Below are 24,949 nucleotides of genomic sequence, written 5' to 3' on the forward strand. Positions count from 1 at the left end.
CAAAGGGTAGAATCTTGTTTTGAAAATGGAAGCCCACAATCCTGAGCCGTAGAAAGGACCGATGAGGCTGCCACATTGGGACGTCTAGGTACACGTCCTTCAGATCCAGGGAGCATATCCAGTCTCCCCTGCACAGTGTCTCCGCAATCAGTGTTGACGTAACCATCTTGAATCTTTGAAGAGGGGAGAGCGAGGTTCAGGGTGGAAAGGTCCAACACAACTCTCAGGCCAGCCTGGTGGTTCTTTTGGATGGAGAAAATCCTGGAGTTGAAGCCCAAGCCTCACTGGGAGGCTGGGACTTCTTCCACTGCCTGGCTCTCTACGAGCGATCGAATTTCCGCCAACAGAGTTGTTGTCCCAATCTTTGGGAGTGGAGGGGAGAGGGAGGGGAGAGGGAGGATTCGGTAGACGGTAACCCGTGGACACTACGGATAGGATCCAGGGGTCAGCAAACCTCTGCGCCAAGAGTGTGCATGAAGGGCAAGCCCGCCCCCCACCGGAGACAAGTGGATCCAAAGGGGGACGTGTTATGCCTTCTTTCCCTCTAAGGCTGGGGCAGAGGAGGGGGACTGAAAGAAGGCCTTGCTCCCCCTTCTGCTGCTTGTGCCGGCTCAGAGAGCGGTCAGGCTGTCTTGACCTCAATTCCTGGAAGCCCCGGAACCAGCACAGTCGCATCAATGCTCCCCTTGTCGGAGCATTGATGCGACTGTGTGGAGGCCTTGGCCTTCGTAAGGATAAAGACTTCACAGTTTAGGAACAGTTTTTCTTCTTATCTAGCTCCTCATCAGTGGTGGAATGAAAGAGGTCGCCACCCTTCGAATGGAAGGTCCAATATGCATTCCTGGACAACTGGGTTGAACTTGGTAGCTCGTAGCCAGGAAGTCCTTCTCATGTCTGTGGCGATGCAGACAGCACAGCATGTGGCATCAATGTGCGCCATAGTGGATTCCATGATGTCCTGGGCCACCATTTTAGCTTCTGCCAGCCCCGCATTGAAACGTGCCTGGCTCTGCACCGGAAGGTAGTCAGCTATTTCCCGCCAAAGCCTCTGATTAATGGCTGCCAGCATGGCGTCTGCGTTGGATTGATGAAAGTGCAGTGAGGCGTTGGAATAGACACTCTTTCCATAAGCCTCCAAGATCATCTCCTTGCCTAGAAGCGCTGAAGATGAGGTGGCCGAGGACGACTGAGGCTTGGAGTAGAGTGATGCCGCAGCAGTCACCGATGAGTGCTGTTGAGGATGCACCGACAGCAAGAGTGGATCCCCCTCCAGTTGCCTGTACTTGCCGTTGAGGCGCCAATTGACAAGCTGGGCCATATGGGGTTTCAGCCAACCCTTCTTCCCCAACGGGACATGTCGTTCTGCATTGGGATCCCCATCCTAGCCGTGTAGCGTAGCGTGAGGACCTCGGCCAGGACCCCCGCCTCTGGTTGTTCTTGTTCCACCTCGGGTTGTGTAAGCTCCAAGTATTCGGCCAGATCTGAGAGCCGTTTGTGAAATGCCTTGGCTGAGGATGGCATATCTGTGTCCTCCTCTTCATCGGTGTCCACTAGGGTGCCCGGCTGGTCCGGCACAGGTAGAGGAGTGCTGGGCGCCAAAGGCTGAGGTGTGAGGACCAGAGTCAGTGGCTACTGTGGAGGCTGGTGTGGAACCGCCTGAACTGTGGGAAGCAGGGGAGCCTGAATCGAAGGACCCAGCGTGGGCAGCAGGGGCTGCGCGGGGGCCAGAGGCGATGGAGCCATGGGAGGAATGACTATAGGAGCCGGTGGTGGGACAGGAGGGAGCATGTCCCCGAGTACATCCCGGAGGATGGCCCCCATCTGAGGAGATCTCACGAGTGTGAGGAACTTTTCAAAAAACCTGTACTCACATGCTGGGGGGGGGGTTGTAGGTGGTATTGACTGAGTAGCAAGCGGCTGCTGGGGCCTGTGTGTACTTTACCGTGCTGGTTGCAGGGTAAATCTGCCCTGTGACTCTGAAGGATAAGCTGTAGGCCACGTACCTGGTAAAGACCAATCCCACCTTGAAACACATTCTCCCACCTGCTCTGCAACAGGGGGCAGTATCGGACGAGCAGCCACTTTGTCTGGCGCAGCAGCCATTTTGTTGGGCTGCATGCCACGTGCCAGAGTCGTCGTGCTTGCCTTGCTGGGCCCGGCCTCCTCCAGGACTCTTGGTGGTAGAGCTTGAGGCCACCTTGCACCTCAGGACGAGGCCTGGTAGGCGTATTGCCCTCGGCTGTGTTGCCGGTAGTGCTGCTACAGGCGCCCCATCAGACATCTGTCCGGTACCAGGGCGTAACCCCTCCGCTGGACACCCGGTAACAGAACCTTGCGGTCCTTCAACACTGTCCCCGGAAGGATCTGACGACTCCTCTGCCTGGCGGCTGGTAGCTGAAGCAGCCTCGGTACCTGTGATGGTGCGAGAACCTGACCGGTCCCTCCCGCTCTTACTTTTCCTTGGGAAGGAGTCGCCCTTGCAGGCTGTGCTGGAAAAAGCGGCCCTACCTCGGGCCTTGACCTGTGTCTGATGAAGTCCTTCAAGTCCTTTAGAAGAGACTTCTCAAAGAGCTCCCTCCACCGAGCTAACCTGTTCTTCAGAGCGCGCACACACACTGTAAGCGCGTCACACGTGGTACAACCCTCCCAGCCGTGATCCGGACCAAGGAGGCGGAGGCAAAGGGCGTAGGGGTCAGACGTAGGGAAGAGCCCTTACCAGGCTGGACACCTGCTGAAGCCTGCTGATGTCGACATGCGCCCGGGAGGAGCGTGGCGCCAGAGGACCGAGTACCTGATTAAAACCAAAAAAAAGACGACTGTATCCGAGGAAGAGCGCGTGGAATTACAAGGCCGAAGCCAAACCCAGGAGCGCTGGTGAAAGCAGTCCGTTCCAGTCGACGCAGAAAAGGGGACTGAAGAGTGGTGCCGGTGGGTGGAGTCAGGGGAGCGGATGCTCCCATGGCCACACCCCCGCACGCCTCTAAATTTAAAGGGGAAGGTTTTTTTCTGGCGTTTTTTTCTGGTGAAAAAGGGTCCGTCTCTCGTCCCTAGCGAGGGACGCCCATGCAGTATGGAGGAAAGGGGATGCGACGCAGGAGTAGGATTTAGATAGATTAATATGGCACTCAGGTTGAAGACAGCCTTCCTGTTCTCTGCATCTAGTCCTATGGGTGGCTTTGAGAGGGGGTGGCGAGGGAGAGGAGAAGCCTCTTGGAGTTGCTCTATAAAGTATAGCTTGGGGGTAAAAATGTGCCCCTTAATTACAGGAGTTTTTATCTCAAAACGTTTTAACCACATGATGCATACTTTGACCCTATTAGTCACAAATATCAAGCAAAGTTATTTATTTTGCTCGTAATAAGGGTTCCTTGACAAGTCCCAAAAGAGTACTAAAAAAAGTATGTGCAACATTATCGACACAAATAAAAAAAGACAGTATTAACAAAATAGCAAAACAAAATAATGGTCGCTGGAAGGTTTAGAATTAATCTTAACCTCTGGCAATTTCTCTGGGCAAAAAACACACAAAGGCAACGGGGATGGGTGAAATCCCAAACGTTATCACACAATCACATTACAGGTAAAGTCTAAGTTAGTGCTTAATCATGTAAAAGCATACAAACTAGATGACCCTCCAACCATGCTAACTGTGCCTTCAACGTGGTGTCTATTCCTAGTTGCCGTTGGTGAGCCGCCTATCTAGGGTGAGGGGACAGAGAGGCTGACCCTATTGCTGAAAATGGGGGTTTAAAAAGGACAAAGGGACACTTGCGCTGTGCCCAATTAACTAAGTTCTAACAGTACCCTGGGTTGCTATAACTGTCGTGCTTACTAGAACTACAAAATGTGAACTAAATCTGCACATATAGATAAACCCCCATTCTGAGCAATAGGGTCAGCCTCTCTCCCTGTCCTCTCACCCTAGATAGGTGGCTCACCCCCAGCAACTCGTTGATGGTACAGTTAGTATGGTTGGAGAGTCATCTAGTTTGTATGCTTTTACACGATTAAGCAGTAACTAATAGACATTGCTCTGGGCAACCAAAGGATAAGATGTTATTATATCGGCAGGCTTTTTTCGTGTTTTTTTTTTGCCGAAGATTTTCGGCTGAACAACTCAATATAGGGGGGTGGGTGGGTAAGGCATTTAAGGGGTAGAGGGGTGTGGGGTAAAGAGACTACAAAATAGGGAGGGGGATTTAGGGGGGAACCCCCAAATATTTTTTAAATATGTATTCTTTTTTGGCCAAACATTTTCAGCAAAAAAACTCCACACAAAAAAGCTGGGCGATCTAAGAACATAGAACCAACCAAAGCTACTTCTCACGGATGACGCCCAATGAGGCCGAAACATGTCTGGGGATGCTTGTGTTCTTGTGCCAAAGGGTTGTGACCTAGCAGTTCGGGCTGGACGGCCCCTTTGGGGGTGGGACCAAGCCTGATTTGCATATGGTCATTCCCCTTTCTGTAATGGCTTAGCAGGCGAAGAACTATGGTCTGGAGTGTTGCCCAGAGCAATTGCCGGAGGATTAAGATTAATTCTAAACCTTCCAGCCATCACCACTTTGTTTTTGCTTCGTCACCCCAAGTGGGACGGGTATGCTCAGACGTGGGTCCCATTCCTGCTGGGCCGAGAGGCCCAAGCTACGCCTCACCGATTACACCCAATGAGGCAAAACATACCTGGGGATGCTTGTGGTTTTGTGCAGAAAGGATGTGACCTACCAGTTTGGGCTGGACTGCCCCTTTGAGGGTGGGACCAAGCCTGATCTGCATATGGTCTTTCCACTTGTATAATGGCTCAGCAGGTGAAGAACGATGGTTTGAAGGGTTGCCAAGAGCGGTGCCAGAGATTAAAATATATTTCAAACCTCTCAGCCATAACCTCCGTTTTTGCAATATTAAAAAAAATAGCAGCAAAATGAGAGCAACTGAGGGGAGTCTTACCTAGAAACAATGTTATCGAAAGAGTTAAATTACAGAACAGTTATAGGAATAACGCCTAAAACGATGCTTATGATATGAGAAAAAGGAAGGAGGCACAGAGCAGAAAAGGTGGCTTTTGTTGCATTTCGCAGAAGACCACAACAGGTGCAATGAACATCAGAAGTGTTCTTGTGTTGGCACACTGGCGTACAAAAGAAGGGAATCGTTTCTTACCTGTAACTCCATTTCTCCAGCATTGGTATCTTTCATGGATTCACATGCTTAGAATATTCCCCGTCGTCAGACTGGGACCCCTCGGTTCACATATATAGCCTTTCCCTATAGGAAAACTTCCGACACTTTTGTGTCCTATCTACATCCTTTTAGGACCCGCCTACGCATGCTCCGTAGGCCGTCCCAGTATAAGAGGCCCGCCCCCGCGGCTCCCCTTCAGATTTCGGCCCCTCCAAAGTAGGAAGGGTTAAACTTATCAATCAAATACATTGCATTCCGGGGAGGTTGGCAGGCGCATGTGAATCCATGAAAGATACCAATGCTGGAGAAATGGAGTTACAGGTAAGAAACTATTCCCTTCTCCAGCATTGGATCTTTCATGGATTCACATGCTTAGAATAGATTGTATAGCAGTAACACTTGAGACGGCGGTGAGAATGTAATTTAATATACCCTCACCATACTACACAATGCATATGTACAGTAGGAATAAGTTAACTCATATAACCTTACCCACATAAAGTATACTGTCATCAAAAGGTAGAAAACAGATTCTCCACAGCGTGGAGCTTACCTTACTGAAACAGATGGCGCAGGACCGCTCTTCCCATCTGCATCTCGTCCGCGTGCTGCCTGGCAAGGCAGTAGTGGCGGGTAAACGTGTGGGGCACTGACCATGCCGCAGCTTGGCATATGTCCGTCAGCGGAATTCCTGCCCATAAAGCTGTTGAGGAGGACATCGATCTTGTAGAATGGGCTCTAGGATGTCCTTGCAGTGGCCTTCCGGCCTTAGAGTGACAAAACGCAATCGTCAATGAGACCCATCGAGCCAATCCCGGTTTAGAGATTGCTTTTCCTCTCATCGACGGACCATATGCGATGAACAGTTGTCGAGTAGACCCGAGTTCCTGTGTACGATGTAGGTAAAATTTCATAGCCCTCTTAACGTCCAGGGTATGAAGAGCTTTTTCTGCTGCCGATGATGGTGTGGCGAAGAAAGTAGGGAGAACAATGGACGAGTGTTTGTGATACACTGTCAGAACTTTTGGGACGAACGTAGGATTAGTTGCCAGGACCACTTTGTCCTTAAAGAATCTTAGGTATGGCGGGTCTACGACCAGCGCTTGCAGTTTCGAGATTCTCCTAGCTGATGTGATAGCAATCAAGAATGCCAACTTCCACGAAATTAATTTTATGTCGGACATGGCCATAGGCTCAAAAGGCGGTTTCATTAAGCCTGCCAACACTGTGTTGAGACTCCAAGTTGGGGGGAAACGTTTTACCGGGGGAAAAACTCGAAATAAACCCCTCATGAAGTGTTTCACAAGTCTGTCGCTAAATAGAGGAGACTGCCTCTTCCTCGTGAACCTCGAGATGGCCGCCAGGTGCACCTTTATCGATGTGAAGAATAACCCCTCTCCGCCAAGAGGAGCAGTTAAGGTAGAACTTGTTCCGGCGTCACCAACAACGGTTGTAGGCCTTGTTGTCCTCTACACCATTCACAGAACCTCCGCCACTTATAGGAGTAAGATTTGTTTGTAGAAGGGGCTCGAGCCGCCTGCAGAATTTTTTGACAATCCTCCGAAACGTCTAAAGCACCGAACTCCGAAAAGTCAGGAGCCAGGCTGTAAGGTTGAGACTGTCCGGGTCGTGATGCCACACCGTGACTTTGTCCCGGGATAGTAGGTTCGGGACTCTTGGAAACGCTATGGGATGTTCCAGCGACAGGTGAAGCAGGTCGGAGAACCATGGTTGCCTTGGCCAGTATGGTGTCACTAGAATTGCCCGGCAATTGTATCTGCGTATCCACTGTATTGTCCTCCGTATGAGGGGGAACGGGGGAAAAGCATAAAGGAACATGTCCGTCCATGGGAAGGAGAATGCCTCCCCCATGGAACCCTCTTGAGGCCATCTGCTTGCGAATTGCTCGCATTTCTTGTTGTCTTTGGTCGCGAAGGCGTCCAGAGGGGGATGACCCCATTTCTCGAACACTTTCATCAGGTGAACTGTGTCCATTTCCCACTCGTGTATCTGGGCCATGCTTCTGCTGAGGGAGTCTGCTTGGGAGTTCCTCACTCCTGGGAGGTGGTGAGCCACGATGGAAATTTCGTGCTTTAATGCCCAATGCCATGTTTTCTGGGCTTCTATGGAAAGAGTTCTTGATCGCGTCCCTCCTTGTTTCCTCAGATAAAACATGGCTGTTGTATTGTGGGTCAGTACTCGTACTCGAAAACCCTTGATGTGTGGTAGGAATGCCTTCAAGGCCCATCGTACTGCTCTGAGCTCTAACACGTTTATGTGTAGGAGTGACTACGTTGAAAACCAGCGACCTTGCGTTTGGAGAACACCCATGTGAGCTCCCAATCCGGTTAGGGACGCATCTGTGACTATGGTTCGCTGAAACTCCGGCTCCTGTAGGGGTACACCGTTGTTCAGATTGTGGAAACTCTGCCACCACTGAAGGGTCCGAAACAGCTTGTCGTCGTCGATGGTTATCCTGTCTGACCACGATCCTTGAGCCTGCGTCCATCGGTCCGCGAGGAATTCCTGGACTGGCCTCATGAATAGGCGACAGTTTTCCACCAGATGGATGCAGGATGCCATGGCCCCTAGGACCGAAACGTATTTTCTCACTGAGAGCCTGGTGTTTCGCCGTAGTCGGCTCGCTTGCTGATTGAGTCTTGAGGTTCTGTCGAGAGAAGGTTTCACTAGCCCTAACTGGGTCTCGAACTGTGCCCCCAGGAATACCAGCGTTCTCGATGGCCGCAGAGAGGATTTTTCGAAGTTTATGGCGAATCCCAGCTGTTGTAGAAGCTGCATGGTGGCTTGTAAACTTGTGTTGGTCGACGCTGGGGAGGATCCCCTTACCAGCCAGTCGTCGAGGTATGGGTATACATGGTGGCCTTGCTTCCTTAGCCAGGCTGCTACTGGAGCCAGGCATTTCGTGAACGTTCTGGGGGAGGTCTTGAGCCCAAAGGGAAGAACCGTGAACTGGTAGTGAGTCCGCCCCATTACAAATCTCAGGAATTTCCTGTGTTTCCGACACATTGGAATATGGAAGTACGCGTCCTGTAAATCCAGGGACGCTAGAAAATCCCCCTCTTGAACGGCGCGGATCACTTCCTGCAGAGTGAGCATCTTGAATTTTAGGCTCTTTAAAGACTTGTTGAGATCGCGTAAGTCTAAAATGGGACGCCATTTGCCGTTCGGCTTTTTTACGACGAAATATCTTGAGTAGACTCCTTGACCTCTCTGTGATGTTGGAACTAGTTCTATCACGCCCTTTGCTAACATGAGTGTTACCTCTTGTTGCAGTATCTTCAGATGGGAATGAGCGGTGAACGCAGGTGGAATGTGCAGAGGGCTGTGTTTGAATTGTAGAGAGTGTCCGTTTCTTATAGTGTCCAGCACCCATTGATCCGTCGTTATTCGTCCCCATTCGTCGACATATGCTGACACTCTTCCCCCCAGAACGGTGTGTTGTATATCACTGCTGATCTTTATTTTGCTCGTCTCTCGACGACGACGGATATGATGGTCTTTTCCTGGAAGTTCCGTCATCGGTTTGCCGTTTGGGAAGCACGTCTGTATCCCTGGGAGGGGTAAGCCGATCTGCCAAAGGATCTGTCTCCAGACGCAGAGAATCTTGAATTACCTGAAGCCCCTCTAAAGGGACGAAAAGACTTGTAGCTTCAGCCACTCTGGAGGGCACCCAGTGAACGTGCCGTGTCCGAGTCCTCTTTCATTCCCTTTAGGGCTTCGTCCACCTTCTCACCGAAAAGAAGGTCTCCCTCAAAGGGCATATCTAAAACTTTGTATTGTACCTCTGGCCTGAAGTAGGTACACTTAAGCCATGACTGTCGTAGTGATACGACCCCATTATTGACTTGCTTGAAGCCTGACTCAGCGAGGTCCACCGCGATGTTTATTGCGTGATTTGAGGCTTCCTCACCCTCTCGGACAAGTAACATCGCTGCCTTCCTATGCTCTTCCGGAAGATGATCAAGCAACGGAGCTAGCCTGTGCCACATCTCCCTATCGTATCTGGCTACAATCGCCAGAGAGTTTGCGGCCTTTACTGTGGTTGCCCCCACGGATAGCACTTTTTTGCCAAAGGCATCCTGGTCGTCTCGCTTCGTTTTCCGGCGGAGTCGTGCACTTGTCCTGGGCCTTCGCCTTCCTCGCCGCTGCCGCCGACACCACCGAGTCTGGCGTTGGTTGGGAGGATAAACACTTGGGGGTAGACTCTGGAGCCTTAACCTTTTTCTCGAGGTGTCCTTTCACTGCCGGCTCTGAAAAAGGGTGACGCATTGTCTGCAACCCCTCCTTCCACACGTGGTCTAGTATTGGTATTGAGAACACAGACGACCTTCTCTTACCCATGTGGTCGAACAAAAAACAGTCCTTTTTCTGTTCTTCCTGGGACAAAACAAATTCTTTGCATGCCTTCTCCATCATAGAATGGAATGACGCAATGTCGTCCGGAGGGGACGGGTGAGCTGGGCTTCTAGGGGTTTCCAACTCCACCTCTGACTCCCAGGTTGGATCCCTGGAGGGGGATGATGAGATATCCGACATGGCTCCCCTGTCAGACTCCGAATCTGGCAGCTCACCTTCCTCTTGTGCCAGTGCTGAGATTGGCGTGCGTAGGTGCGTCGGTGGACGGGACGGGCCCGGCTCGTCGACGGGTGACTGTGGTAGGTTTGCCTGAGGTAGTCTCTGGTCCAACGACTGTAGCACGGACTGAAGCGTGGACAGAATTTCCAACGACAAAACAGATTGAGGATTGAGACGAGGGGCAGATACCGGTATACCGGATCCCCTCGTCGACGACTTGTCAGCCACTCGTAGCCCTGGGCCTGCTGGGCCAGCTATTCTCTTGTTCTCGTCCTCCGAGGACAGCGACACAGCCTGTTCTTGCAGTAAAGTATCCGGGGGGATCGGATCGGATCAAAGACTTCAGGCCTCCAGGCCTCCTGTAGAACCCCCGTCGACGAGGCTATCGTCGCCGCCGTTGTCGGTGGGGCGGTGGATGCCACCTGTGTAAGTGGCAGGGTGGAGGCCGATGACAGGACCGCCGTTGACGACGGTGACTTAGCATGTGGTTTAGGCGGTCCCGCCTTTTCCACACTTGGCCTGCTTTTACTCGACTCTCGACTCGTGGTCGATCTATGATGATCGCCCGAGGAGGATTTCCTTTCCTTTTCATGCTTTTTTGATGATGATTTCTTCGACGAGGAGTCTCTAGCTGAGTGACTCCAAGATGACTTTTTCCGTCGGTCGAGATTTCTTCGCCGGTGGTTCCGACGAGGTAGCGCGGCGTGATATTTTCGCCGATTGTGTGGAGCCTACCTCCGAAGGGGGGTATGCCCCCGCTCCGTCATTCAGCCATGCCACCAGTCGCCGACTCCGGTCTTTGAGGGTTTTTTGAGAAAACCCTTTGCATATGTCTCAGTTATCCGCCGAATGATGAGGGTGGAGGCAATATATACAATCCATATGTGCGTCCCCCTCGTAAACTTTTTTCAAGCCGCACGTCGCGCATGGACAGAACAGCGCTTTTCCTGACATGGAGGACATTTTCTCTAACTCCAGGAATACAACCTTGTACAAAATAGTAAGATAACGCGAGGAGATCCCACTACTTTGGAGACGGTTGAAATCTGAAGGGGAGCCGCGGGGGCGGGCCTCTTATACTGGGACGGCCTACGGAGCATGCGTAGGCGGGTCCTAAAAGGACGTAGATAGGACACAAAAGTGTCGGAAGTTTTCCTATAGGAAAAGGCTATGTGTACCGAGGGGTCCCAGTCTGACGACGGGGAATATTCTAAGCATGTGAATCCATGAAAGATCCAATGCTGGAGAAAGTTCAAAATGCTCACTAAAGCTTGTGTGACCTCTGTCACCAAGTGTAAACTAATCCACTTTAGACCAAATTCAGGCATAATTCAAAGGGGATAATTGGGGTGCAAAGGCAGAACGTCTCAATTAAGGACATGCATTAATCAATGGTCCCCTAGCAAATAAATGAACATGAGTGTTCCATGTGTGGGCAAAATAGGTCACCTAAGAAATACTAAAGTAAGCACACCACAAGCCTCCAAAAGAACACAATGTGCTCTGCTCTACCTATTCTTCGCTCCAACAGGACAACCAAAGCAAATCAACCTACACAGGTCATGTTCCATGAAACTGAAAAAGGCATGTATATCCATCCATTCTGCCATTCATCCAAGAAAGGCATTAGTGAGGTATAGTCACCTTGGCATCCGTTTGAACATGGAGTCTCCTTGGTTTCACAAGAGGAAGCGATGCTAGAGACATGAGCCTCATTTAAGAAATCACTTTGAAGATTACAAGTTTACTCAGTACATATGTTGTGGGAGCAAGAACCATAGTTTGGCTCCTTGAATGCAAGTGACATTAGATTGTGGCATTACAGCGTGTTTTGTGGTTGTGGATTAGCATTTAGGCTAGAGAATATGTGGGTGTAACTAAAAGCGCACTCCAAGATTAAAGGTTTAGGTGGGAGGGTAACGTTTCCATGCATACTTTTGTAGGCTTATGACGCAACTCAGGAGTCCACTTAAACAAACCTAGTGGAGTGACATCACTGCCGGGGGTGTGGGTGGGGGGTGGTCGATTGAGTCCCACAATTCTTATTTACTACTACTTGGACTACAATGTTCACAGATTACCCAAATAATTGCGAGTTGGTATTTTTCATACCAGGATGGAGACACGCATAGTTGTATGGAGGGTTTATGTTGGCTGAAAAGGTTACTTAAAGTGACTGAGAAAGAGGTGATCTGAGCATTGGGCCTAGCTGCTCACTCAAGAGTGACTCCTAATCTTTGAGACGTGATTCTTTTTATTCCTCCGTGACCCCTTTGCAAAACTGTAGCAGCCATGCAAGTGTTCAACTGGGAATTGGTAAAAATACAAATACTGCATGTTTCCAACATCCATACACCCGTAGGAGAGCCCAACACATATGTAAGAATGGTGATATTAGGGTTGTATCTAATAATTCATGTTGACTCCTTCTCAACATAGCAAGGCCCGCTGGTTTGAAGTAGAAGAGATGCATACGAACCACCAAGGATGTAATTGGCTTCATAATTTACAACAGATATTTCTCTATGTTCTTTCTGTAGCACATGCAGTCAGTAGAATAAAAATGATCGTCTTCAGTGTTTACCAGCCCTGTAGGTAAGCTGTGTACCAGATACCTAAACTCCCATAAAAATAAATAGGGAGAAACGTACTTCCAACTAATTAAAAAGTAAACCATGGACACCTTCCCCACCCACCCTCCGATTTCACCCGCACAGCTCTTTGGTTCAGCGATACCAGCAGCGCCCTGACACAGGAAGGTGCTCCTCTAGTATTGTCTGATCGGAGAGGAACTCCGAGGTAAAAGCACATCTGTTAATGTGCAGGAATTACCAGCTCCGGGGAAAAGATTACAAAAAGATATCGTGTTTGGAATTGAAATGTATTTTCATCTGTCTATAATAAATACCTCAACGTTAATGGGGAATTAGTTTTACTCACTAAAATATCAATGTGGTTCAAGTTTCATCTATCGAGACTACAAGATCAAGGCTGCTGTGTGGCTTCAGACGCCTACATTCCTACGGCAGCATAGCATCCTAGTGCCAGTTCTGGATCCAATCCCGGTACGCTTCCTCTGTGTGAAGATAGTTGAACATCCTCAAGCTATGCTCTTTCGTTTTCCCCTTTTGAGCATGAAGCAAGAAACAAAACAAAACAAAAAAGAATAGAGAACAGAAGGGATGAAAGTGTGACGCTTGTGGAAAAACAGTCACCACAAAAGTGGAGGAGGTGCCAGAGTTCAGCGTGGCAGACAGAAACCACCGTGAGTTTGGAGTAGACCTGCCTACTTCTGACATTTCCTCCAACACAGATATTTAGCAGTACATCAAGATGAAACAGCTAAAGTTTCACTTAATTGTTTTGAGGCAGATATTTTTTAGAATAAACGCAGCTGTGACAAACCTTTTTGAAGGTCTGGAACGAGGGAAAACTACAGAGTAGTAAGGGGAATAAACTTATCCTATTATTTTGTCAGTTGCCAAAGCCAGCCTTAAAATGTTGGCGGCTCGATGACAGTTTCAAAAAGCAGCTTGTGAGTGGGGCAATGAATGACAATACCCAATGCCCCCTCGAAGTGCCCACTGTCAGTTGTGTTTGTGCTTTTTGATCACTGACCTCGGTAACTCATACATAAGCTCTCTCTCTGATCCCAAAATGTCCTACAAAATTGTGCCAGAAAATGAAGCCTGGGTTCAGTACGACTGAGATATTTGTGCTGGAAATCAAATGGGTTCCTTCTCAAAATGATGTGAGGAGACTATAGGTCCCAGTGTAGCAAGCGAACATGTATGAGAATTGCACCAGTAAGTAACTAAATGCGCTTCCATATAGGTTACATGTATATAGATGCAGTAGGCACATTAACTCATTGCACTTTCAACCCACTATTTTTCTGAGACCAGGAGCTGAATATCTATTGTGCCTTCCTTTGGCCCATTGGATCCATTTATCACCCCAATTCAAAGGATAGTTTCCCAAAGAGACACTAATCAGCCACAAAGAGCTGAGCAGAGCAGGTAAGTCTTTGGCTTCCTCATGGGGGTTTACTGAGATGGGCACGGTAGGCTTCTGCCGCAAAAGATTTACTGCCCAAGCATGTGATTAATTGTAAACACTTTGCTCTCACAGGTGAGACATTCGACAGGCTTTTCCTTTATCGCCCCCTTCCCATCAGCGCTCCTGGCTTTGCGTCATGGCCAAGTGCTGCCTTTAACTTACTCTATTTGGGGGGGCCGCCTACTTTGCCCTACATTAGTGTGCTCAGCTACAAATTGGGTGGAGGGCGCGGTGGTGCTCGGAAGAAAAGGGGGAGAGGTAATGCCTGCCTGCTCGAGACATCAGTAAACACTATTATTTTGTTTTAATCAATTTTCAGCAGGGTTTACGGCCAGAAGGACAACTGTATGTAATACCTGAGCATTAAGCCCCCCATCACCCCAGTAAAAGTATGGCATTTTAAAAAAAAATGTGTTAAAAAATGTACATTTACTAATATCTTGCATTACGGTTTCTCCTACTAACCCCCTCCCTAAACATGCTGGGGTGGCAACATTGTGTGGTGTTCAGTGGGCATGGGAAGGGAATGCGGTTTCACCTTAAAACTGTGCCATTCCTCATCCACTAGCAACATTTTTAAAACTCCTACCAACCTTCCGCAGCCGGTTGTTCGCGAACCTCAGACGTCACCAAGTCTGGGCAATCGCTCCGCCTGTTTGTTACCAGTGTGCTTGAGGTCCGAGCACTCACACTCGTAACGCACTTCCAGGATTTACTTTCGGCGAGAAGCTGTTATTCTCTCGACCCCACAGCTGCGGTCCTTGCCTGTTCCTGGTGCTCCAGAGGGGCCTTTTTACCGAATTCTTTGGTCCATGCAGCGATTGTCAGTACCAGAGTGTAGCTCTGAAGGCAGGCAGTGGGATCTGTTTTAGTGCAGGGGTTGCAGATAGATGGTGGCCTGGGCGAGTGTGTGGTTGGTGGGCTGGGTGTACTGATGGGATTTTTTAATAGTTTTACATTGTGCACGATGAGAAGTGTGGGGTACAGGTGAATGTAGGGGTTTGGGAGCTGCTGTGGAAAAAGGGTCAGAAGTTGCAGACATATCACCTAGCACGTGGTGAAAGCTCAGGAAGGTTTGGGGTGAACACCCTAGCAGCAAGCAGTGGCAGTAAAGCCAATTGGAAATAAGGTGCGCTCTGCATCAAAGGAAGCGACCCTGGAGAAGCCATCAGTAGCTGGTGGGCCTGGATGCCAAGTAATAAGGGCTGAGAAGGTGGTGTGCACACTGTGGTGAAGACCAGGTCCTTTAGCATGGAACATACGGTTAGCAGTAAAGGTGAAACCGGGGCAGGAAAAGTATATGGATTTGCTTGCCTTGCTGGATAGGAGTGACTGAGGAGTGAGTCGCAGAAAAAGTCAAAAGATGGAATTCATAAGAGTAAAAACGCAGCACTACAAAGAACAATTCCTAATTATTCGTCGAGTTCCTCTGTGGTTTTGTCAGTGATTTTAGAAAGGTTTCCACAGTTGGCAAGAAATTTTGTAGCATATCAAAATCGCACTGTTTCAGCATTGACAGATTAACTCCTTGGTGAATGGATCGGGATTGATGCAGCATTTAGGGTCACAAAGACAGGCGATTGGGACCTTAATTCAATGCCAAAGCAGGTGACCATTTGGCTTAACGATACAGCAGTCAATCAGTTCATCCACCCACACCCAGAGTCCAAGATCATAACAGAAGCGGGGCAACGTTTTTTCCACAAGGACTCTTCGGGGGAGGAGGGGCCATGGCATCCAAGGTATCTCTTCCCCCAAAAGAATTTGAGGGCCTGGTATAGTAACTGTCGCAATATCCATCTGGGAATGTCTGGCAATTTTGTATTAGGGACTTGACGGTTTCAGGATTCAAGCCAAAGAAGCCGTAGCTAGGGATGCACCACAAAACCAGACATCACTCAGACAACCAGAAGGTAGCAGCAAACAAGATAAAGGGGAAATGGCAATATGTAGAGTGGCTTTCAATTTCCTGTTCCACCAATGCAAGACTGTATAGGTTTGCCCCTTGGTCTAGCGCCAAGAGCTCAGGGGCAATATTGCTGCATTCACCATACACAAGCCCCCAAGCAATCCTCAGTGAAGGATGCCAGTGATCCAGTGTTATGTACAGTAAAGATGCCTCATTAGAACAATCTATAGATAAACTTATGGCATTAGGGAGTGGGGAAACAATGAATATGAAGTCAGCGGCTTGTAAACTTCTGGAGTGTCACCCTGAATATTATCTATCGCTTGCGTGGCTTCCATTTTGAAGAACGCTAGTTTTATGACATGTGCCTGCTAATGCTTTGCTATGCCTTCCAGTTATCACCTCTTTGTTTTTGCTAAGTATCTTGTGCATATTTCTGAAGGATCTGGGTGGTAAAGAAGATGTCAGGGGCCCAGCAGATACTGTGCTACTATGATGAATCTCTGTTTTCGGCTAAGTGGATTTCAACGAGTGTTCTCAGGTCCACCACTCATTTGTAGAAGTAACGAGAGCGTTAGGATTCCCCCTGGCACAGGATATAAAGGTAGGGTGAGCAACATGGTTAACATTTTGGGAACTGAGCTAGAATTATTAGAGGCATCAGTGGACTACTGGAACACCAGTTCAAGCGCTTATGTCCCCAACAGGTTAATGCATTGCAGCTTGGAAAGTGACCTTGTATCAGCTGCATGTGTTGGTATGTCACCTCAATTTTGATTTCTGAACACCAATGGGTCGCCCTTGCTCTAGGTCAATTGCACGTTCAATGTCTGGATTGAGAGAGAAACGCCACAAGACATGCCCGTCAGCGGGTGCTAACAGTGATCTCAGCAAGTCTGCAAAGTTACTCGCCGACTTCAATGGGACACTGGTGTGGCAACGCCAGCAATATCAAGATAGGTCTAAATACAAGTACGTCATGCATGCCTGGTTTTGGAGCAATACTGGGGAACATGTGGTGTATGCAGAGATGGCAAGGTGAGAGGTACATGCAAGGCTTAAGAATGACAGTTTGGTGGGACAGTAGGTCATTGGTCCGGGCACTTAATCAGATGGCCTCCTGCAGCAAGGTCTTGAGACTATAGAAGAAATTGGTTTTGTGTTTAAAAGGCAAAGTGAAACGTGCTAGGGTTTTGAATAGCAACGCAGATGATTTATCTAGTTTCCGGATGCAAAAATCCAGAGTCCTACACAAAGAAGCCTACAAACAGAACTCATTTCCCAGCAGTGAACTTAGGCTTGATGCCCAGCGATGCCACACTCGATCATGTCATCAATAGGGCAAAAGACTAAGCTATACTGTGAGGTAGCTTTTACGCGGTTCCTTGAGTCTTATGAGGTGGGGCGGAAGTAAATCTGGTTTTCTTTGGAGGCCATTTTGGAACACTTGGCTCATGTGTACAGTATGAAGAATGTACAGACAGATTGGGGCAGAGTACTTTCTTGGTAAAGAAGGTGCTTTGAGAATGGAGAAAGGTAAAAAAAATAACAGCAGGGGACCTTTTAATACCCAAACATTGTGAAGAATACGAGACACCTCGCCAAATAATTCCTCTAGCATAGGGAAGCATTCTGGCTAGCTTTTTATGGAGCAATCATGACTGGGGAATTGGTGTCTCATTCTAAGAGAGATCAGAAGGCTTACCGGTTATGTCAGAACGTCTGGGCGCTGGAGTCTCTGGACGACAGTTTTGCAGCAATCGAAAAATGATCAGGAGGTGGTACTGATTGGATTGCACCAGGCTCCATGTCAGCTAATGTGTATATATATGAGGCTCTGATGGGATCGCTAGATATCAAAAGCAAGGACATAGGTCGCCCATTTCTTGTACCCCCGGGTGGTTCACAGCGGTCACTTTTCCAATTCACCTGGGTCCAGGGTATTACACTGGATGTTGTCAACATTGATGGGCAGGAGGGTTTCAGTTTCTCTTACTCCTTTAGGATAGGGGCAGCCACGAGAATGGGTCTGGGGAGGGAGCACAAAGAATACAGGGCATTGCTAATCAAACTTAGAAGCACCACAAAAATTGGCTAATATTTACAAAGTGCTGTGAAGCAGGCATCAGTATATAACCCGTGCACTCGGCTGTGGATTCCGAACAGAATATTTTAGAGAGAACATGAATCCATGTATTGCTGACACTGCCATGCTAGCAATGGGCGTAACGTCTTTTTTGTTTTTCTGTCGGTTCTTATGAGCGCGGAAGCGTTCACGAGCAGGAAGGTGAATAGAGGAACATTTCTTTACAGCTGGACTGGAATCCCTTACTGCCCAGGTGGATGGAGGCCTCCCAGTGCGCCCCTACTCAGTACATTCTATGGCAACCTGGCTTTTTCTGGACTTCAGCACAGTGCGTGCTTAACTAAAGCACTGGAACTCGTGATCTCATGCAAACACAAGAATGAAGTTGTGCGGGCCAGATTACATAAAGTAACATCTGTGAAAGGCTACAAAGGTCAAAGGAGGTTTACAATTTGGGAGTCAATAGAACAGTCACAGAAAAGGGCAACATCTCAGACGGGAATGACATGTCAGAATAGGGAGACGAAGGGGCAGGTCTTGATTTGAGCCACTCCTAACAGATTACTGAAAGTATTCCAACCAGAAAAGGAAGAATCGCAACAGTTGCTCTGGAGATTGTCACTGCCCATGTAAAGTCTCTAATAATGCAGCTGCTTTGTGTCAAAGCTCACTTGCATGCCCCTCTGAGCAGCTTTGCCACGCCTGGCAGCTGCAGAATTGAGGCTCTCTGAAGTGAAGTCATTGAGGCTGAGCCCCAGTGGCCTGCAAGGAAGAGGTCTTGTCCAGTTTAGCTGTCCCCCAGAAAGTACAGATGCATCCATGTTGACATGAAAGAGGGGGGGTGGGGAGGCCTGAGAGTCAACATACACAACTTTCCTATTGCAGAGTGCATCAGTGCACAACTAGACCATAACGTCCAGGGCGGGGTGACCTAAAGTGTCAAATGGTGGGGGCGAGGCTACCTTCAGAAACTGTGTGTGGGTGGGGCGAATTTACGTGTATGATGCCTCATTCCAGTTGTCACAAAGAAATGTTTTCGAAAACTAGTGTAAAATTAACAGCCAACGGTCCAATTTCATGGCCAGTGGCATTGCCCAAAAACATGCATTTTATTTACAAAACGCACATTTGGACGTTAACTGCCAACATAGTATTGCGGTGGTTGTGTTGTGGTGGATGGTTGGATTTGGCAGTTCAAGGTGCATTACCTGTTGCGTTGTACCATAATCCCATGTAAAACTAAGTGCTGCGACAGTAACAGTAGCAGTGTCTTTGAGGTGTTAGTGTGCAGTCAAGACGAGTGGTCCCACGAACCTGAATCGAATGTGTCAATGCATAGTGTCAACTGACATCGCATACCCTTGCCTAACATCTCAATACACAACTTTAGGAGAACATCATAAGTTAAACAATGGAACGTACACTAACTGAAGAAACATTTCTACACTAAAAATCACACTAACATCACCAGCTCATCACAGATGCACCAACACAACTCTCCACACTCCTTAAACAAAGAGTAAAGCAACCCGACAACCTGTAAATACTTACAGAAACATTTTAAGGTAAAATAATATCATTGTACCATTCTTTTACACATGAATGAAGTCCTACATTATAAAATAACGATAGCCTGGCAAATCTGCTATTGTACAGCACAGTAGGAAATACACGGGGTCCTTTTAGATGAATTAAAAAAAAAATGTAATTGCACAGAGGGACGTGTTATTTTTGCCCTGATTTGCAAGCAGGAGCTCTGCATGCAATGTTAGTAATTTGCACTATAAAGTGCAAACCAAACATGTAAATGGAGGAGTAATCAATTGCCTGTACGCCTCCGTTTTTTCACTTTGTAGTGCAAAATGAGTAAATGTCACCTGCCATTTATGTATGTCAGGCAGTGTTAGAAAGGTTTCCTTTGGAATCCGCCTGCTACTGTAAAAAGCAGTCACATTCCATAAGAATCCAAAGCATTTGTGCTAGCATAGAAATGTCATGCTAAGTGTAAATGCTTGTGTCTTTGCATGACAGAATGGCAGTGGCGGAAGGGGCAACTCCATTCTGTGGCCCTCTCCACCAGACACATAAAAGAAAATATGGCACAGCATAAAAAGCATGTATACAACTTTTCTGTATACATTTTATACATGCTGTTTATGCTACGTCAAAATAAACAATCCCCACTTTAAATGAAGTTGTGTAAAAAGGGGACCTGGTATAGAGATTGTTGAAAACGTTCATCTTGCTGTAATGCATAATGTTAAGGAACATTTGATATCCATATAAAAGCAAATACTTTTTTACATGTCAAGGTATTGTGGGTATAAACAAATGAAGGGCTTTTTTTTACTCACTTTAATGGTCTTGGAAGCAGACACCAAATTACTACTTAATTAGAGCCACACAGGGGGTCTTTCAGTTGGAAATGCCCCATTGCACTGGCAATTGCCTTAAAAAAAATTGACATTTAAGAAAGGCACTGCTGATAAAAGTAGGAAATTGCACAGACCAAGACTCTATTCATCGTCTGCATTTCGTTCTGCACATGGCTGGAGCACAATGTACCCAATGCTGTTGTGCCCATGGTGTGCATCATCACCTGACCCACTTTCCTTAGACCGAGACACTTACTTGGATCATTGAAAAAATAAATGTTACTCACTGTATGGCCTACTGAACTGTTGACCCATTCCCCCGGTATGTTTAGTATGCCGTCCGGTCCCCTGCCTGGGGATGACTCCACCAGACTAAAGGGAGAAAGGGGACTATCCTGACAGACATCCAAAAACCAGAAATCTTGTAGAAAATCCAGGCCTTCAAATTACTCTCAAGGGGAGGACATTGAAATATTGTTGCAAAGCTAAGCGGTGCCTCTTCAAGAACTCCTAATGCAAAGTGCAAAGCTCAATTCTGACTGACGCAAAGAAGAGTTACACAACAGAGAGTGAGACAATCAATAGAGAAATACAGAAGAAGGGGTTGTGCCACAAACAATAATCATACCTCTCTCTTGCGGCATTGGTGACTGGCTCAAGGCAGGATGAGAGGTGGGTTCAGTCTGCACATTGGGCGTCTGAGGGGGCATCTGGCTGCCTGTAACATCCACACAAACAAGATGAGTACAACGTTAAAGTAGATGGTGAACAAAAAGCAAACAATGCAGTTTTTACTTTACCAAACACCTCAGACAAAGCAGTGAAAATGACAAATAATACTTGCCAGTGATCGTCTTTCTAAAGCTTGTACCTGCTTAGAAACACATGCTGTGCAGTATTATATATTTCTTAATTGAAAAAGGGCGTCGACACAGGCATACCTGTAACACTATCCCTGTGTTATGTGCATCAGTACAAGTACCCATGATCCTTCAAGCATTGGCGTCCTCAGATTGTTTTCCGACATGTGTAGAATGTGGTCACCCTTGTACATATGTCAATGCACCCTTCTGCTCCCAAGTGGGGAGGATGGGAGGGTTCAGTGCTCCAGATAGGATTTTGAGGTGGGGGAATTTTACTCCCCATTTTGAGATTTGAAGAGTAAATCCAAATTCAAGAGTATAAATGAATATTCACCTTTGCAAGAGTAAAAAGTGTTGGGCATCCACCCAATGTGTGCATAAATTTAAACTTTTGAAAATACTAGAAGCAATATAGTCGTATTTCATGTTATCTGGCTTCTAATCATTTATTACACTTGTGGGAAATGCTCTCTCACTTGTAAGTGTGTGCTATCCAGCTGCATCTTGATGACATTATGACACAAGACCTCTTGTATAACTACAGAACCATATACCAACTAGTCTCCATTGCTATCCATTGCTGTAACTCCAGTACCTCTCGCTCATGTTAATTCCTCCGTTTTCTCTCACATCGTATTACCCTGTCTCTCCCTCCTTTCCATAACGTTCTGCGTTAGGTCTGCCCCAACCTCAGTCCTTTGTTGTCCAGTGACTCCCAAGTTCATAATTGCTCTTGCTCGCTTCTTTTTATTTTGAATCTGGCATAGCAATAATAAGTGATACAAGCTGAAAATGCATGTTCCATCTATAAATATAATTCTGTTTGAAAATTAGGGGGGGTTCCTCTTAAATGTACGCAAACTGGCTTTTGTAAGCAAGGCTGGACAATTAAGTTTTAGAGTTTGCCATCAGCAGATGCTGAAATTGTTTCCATGCAAATGCTTTATCTGATTGATTGATATTTTATTTCTATCACGCTCGTATACAAGTGTTTCACAGTGCACTGAATGCCAAGTATGGGAGCAAGGATGAGATGTGTACGTTCTGAACCAAACATTCACACCGCGGAAAGCGTTTTAACTCCATCTTAAACACATCACTGCACCCAGATGTAGGAGCTCACAGAGCTATTGACCGGTTTGAAACCCGCAGGTGAAACAATCTGTGCAGCAGGTTTAACAACCACTTAACTAGGTTTCCTGACTGGCTTAGTCAGGGAACTAACTTGTCTGAAAGGCTTATAGGGTTCGGGCATCGGCAGTCCCATGCATGGCTTACCCGACATAACTGGCGCGGCCCAAGCTCCATGCCTCTTTCTACACATGAAGCTTGAGATTTATAGTGCTACTAGAGATGTGGCAGTGCCGCACACTAGTCAGACAGGGGGGAATCAGAAGTTAGGAAAAGGGCAATACTTAGAGCAGGATGGCTGGAAGCCTACCAAAGCAATGCAATTTTTCTCACATTGTCCACCAGTGTGCATACTACCACCTCAGGAGAATGGAGGGGCAACCCAAGAGACTGTTTCTCTGCAGTGCTTTAGCTACATACTGAAACTGTAAACACGTGTTGGTGTTGTGCCATTACAATGCCACTGTTGAAAACTTCAGCTACTGTTCCAAAACATAGCAGTCCTGCTAGGGAATCTGGTTATGATGCCACTAAATATGCTTTAGCATGGCTGCAAATAGTTGTCCCATGTGGTGGCTCTGCTGAGCAGCTAGAGTATTTTGCTTAAATATAGCAGAGCTTTTGAGAACTACTACTGCAGTCAAACCTACTAAAAATATACACAGCAATATTGGGAAGTGTTGACCTGGTCTCCGATTGCTCGCTCTGCTGTAACAAACAAGTGGATGTGCCCTTTCATGCATGCACTCACACACATGCAAATACTTGCAATATTTTATAACTATCCCAAACATATGCACTAATTTAACATCAAATCTTTCGTAATGAGAAATGCCAAACAACTGCTTGCTCAGAGGCTCATCAAAATAAAACTCAAAGGCCTCAAGCCATTAAATACCATTGATGTGCTTGTGAGATAAAGAGAAAACATAGTATGAAATGCCTATGCAAATCACTAGTAAGCTTGAACAAATTATACTTCAGCAGATCAGCCTCTATTAAAACCAATGAAAACAGCTGTGATGAACACAAACATGCAGAAGTTGCTAGAACACACTTTTACACTGTACTGCAACAATCTTAAAAACCAGGTCCAATAAGAATGTCAATTTTAATGAAACTTCCTAAAGTGTCAAAGCAATTGGCAATGTACATTAGTCATGCAACATTCTAAAACAACATTGTAACACAGAAAATCAAAGCATTTGAACAAAGTGAAAAACACACACTCATTTTTTCCAAGTGTTACATTTTGCTAAATGAAATAACCAAAACAAAGTGTTAAATAAACAGATCATGACTGAACCCAGTTGGATGTCATCAGTGAACTCCATGATTTATGGGGGTGCTGCCAAGAACAGCATTGTGAATAGGAAAAAGAAAGGTACCATATTCACAAGAATTAAGTGCGTAAGAAGGCCAGATACGCACCCTATCTGGAGGGCTAGGCGGGTGCATGCGATTATAAACTTCAGAAAGACATTACAGGTAAGTACGAGTTGTCTTCTGGAGCTTGTGAATCGGTTTGGATTCACATGCTTTGTACAGATTAGCAAGCAGTATTTAGTGAAGGAGGCGGGAGAGCTGAAGGCCTGTTCGAGAATAAATGCAGGGTACGAAATTGACAGGAGCTGGGAGCTATTTAGCACCTTGTTTTAGCCAAAGGGAGCCTGATTACCTTAACACCAACAGCTACACTTTACTCGTCAGGCAAGTGGTGCCAAACACACAACTATGTGATATTGACTGTAGAGTTTTGGGAATGTGTTTACAGGAGCATTAAGGACACACCCGAGAGACATTTAAAGCATAGTGTATAATATGCAAATTGACAACAAGTATCTTGCACTCATGTTACATTTGCTGCATGCTATGGACAGACTCCTGGTCCCCCAGAGGTATCTCCTGCTTAAGGGGTGATGTTCGATACCCAGGAGCTGCTTTTTGCTCCTGGTCACCGAATCCCAATTTCGACCCGTGTAAATGTAATATTACCTGCCCCACTTGTGGATCTGCTTTTGATTGTATAGTTACAGTTTTGTGAATGTATGTACTGAACTCCAAGTTGCTGCTTTACAAATAGCTTGCAGCGTACATTAGCTAGAAAAGCAAGGGTTTGTCCTGTACTTCTTGTGGAAGGCGCCCATAATGTGGATGGTAGGGTTTTGTTAGCTATGAACATATAGAACAACTGTATGCATTTAACAATCCACCTAGCAATTGTTGCCTTGGTGACTCTGCCTGTCCTGCTCTTCCTATTGCAATGGACTAGAAGAATTGTTGTGCTTTTTCGTATGTCTGGTTTGTCAATGTAGTACATTACTGCCCTTTGCACATCTAGAGTATGAAGAGATCTTTCTCCTCTGCTTGATGGGTTTGGGAAGAAACCTGGCAATTCAATTTACTGTTTTACATGGAATTTAGAAATACATTTTTAAAGAGAATCTAGGGTGTGTTCTCAAAAGCACCTTGTTTTTATGTATGGCAACAAACTCTTCCGAAACCAATAGTGCTTGTGCTAACTTATTCTTGGAATATACGTTATAGCAAGGAGGAAAGCCACCTTGTATGTAATGTCTTTAAGTGAGGCTGTGTGCATTGATTCAAAGGGGTGTCCCACGAGCTGAGTTAGTATTGTGCTTAAATCCCAACCCGCGGGGATGTGTGCCATTGGTGGGAGTATGCATTTAACACCTCCATTAAGGCTTTCACTACTGTTACTCTCCACCATGATGGTTTCTGTTGCGAT

At 46.9% G+C, this 24,949-nt stretch overlaps 1 protein-coding gene across 4 annotated transcripts in view; it reads right to left on the minus strand.

Moving 5' to 3' along the window:
* Positions 1-24,949, minus strand: part of ARID1B (AT-rich interaction domain 1B) — a 1,170,625-nt gene that overhangs the window by 308,214 nt on the left and 837,462 nt on the right. For all 4 annotated transcript variants that reach the window (XM_069607734.1, XM_069607732.1, XM_069607733.1 and 1 more), the window contains one exon: positions 20,835-20,924. In XM_069607734.1, the coding sequence (XP_069463835.1) occupies positions 20,835-20,924 (90 nt within the window). The remainder of the gene's footprint in view (positions 1-20,834; positions 20,925-24,949) is intronic.

The sequence above is a fragment of the Ambystoma mexicanum genome, chromosome 4q (assembly GCF_040938575.1).
Source record: "Ambystoma mexicanum isolate Mex_15411 chromosome 4q, UKY_AmexF1_1, whole genome shotgun sequence".
In the NCBI taxonomy this organism is placed as follows: Eukaryota; Metazoa; Chordata; class Amphibia; order Caudata; family Ambystomatidae; genus Ambystoma; species Ambystoma mexicanum.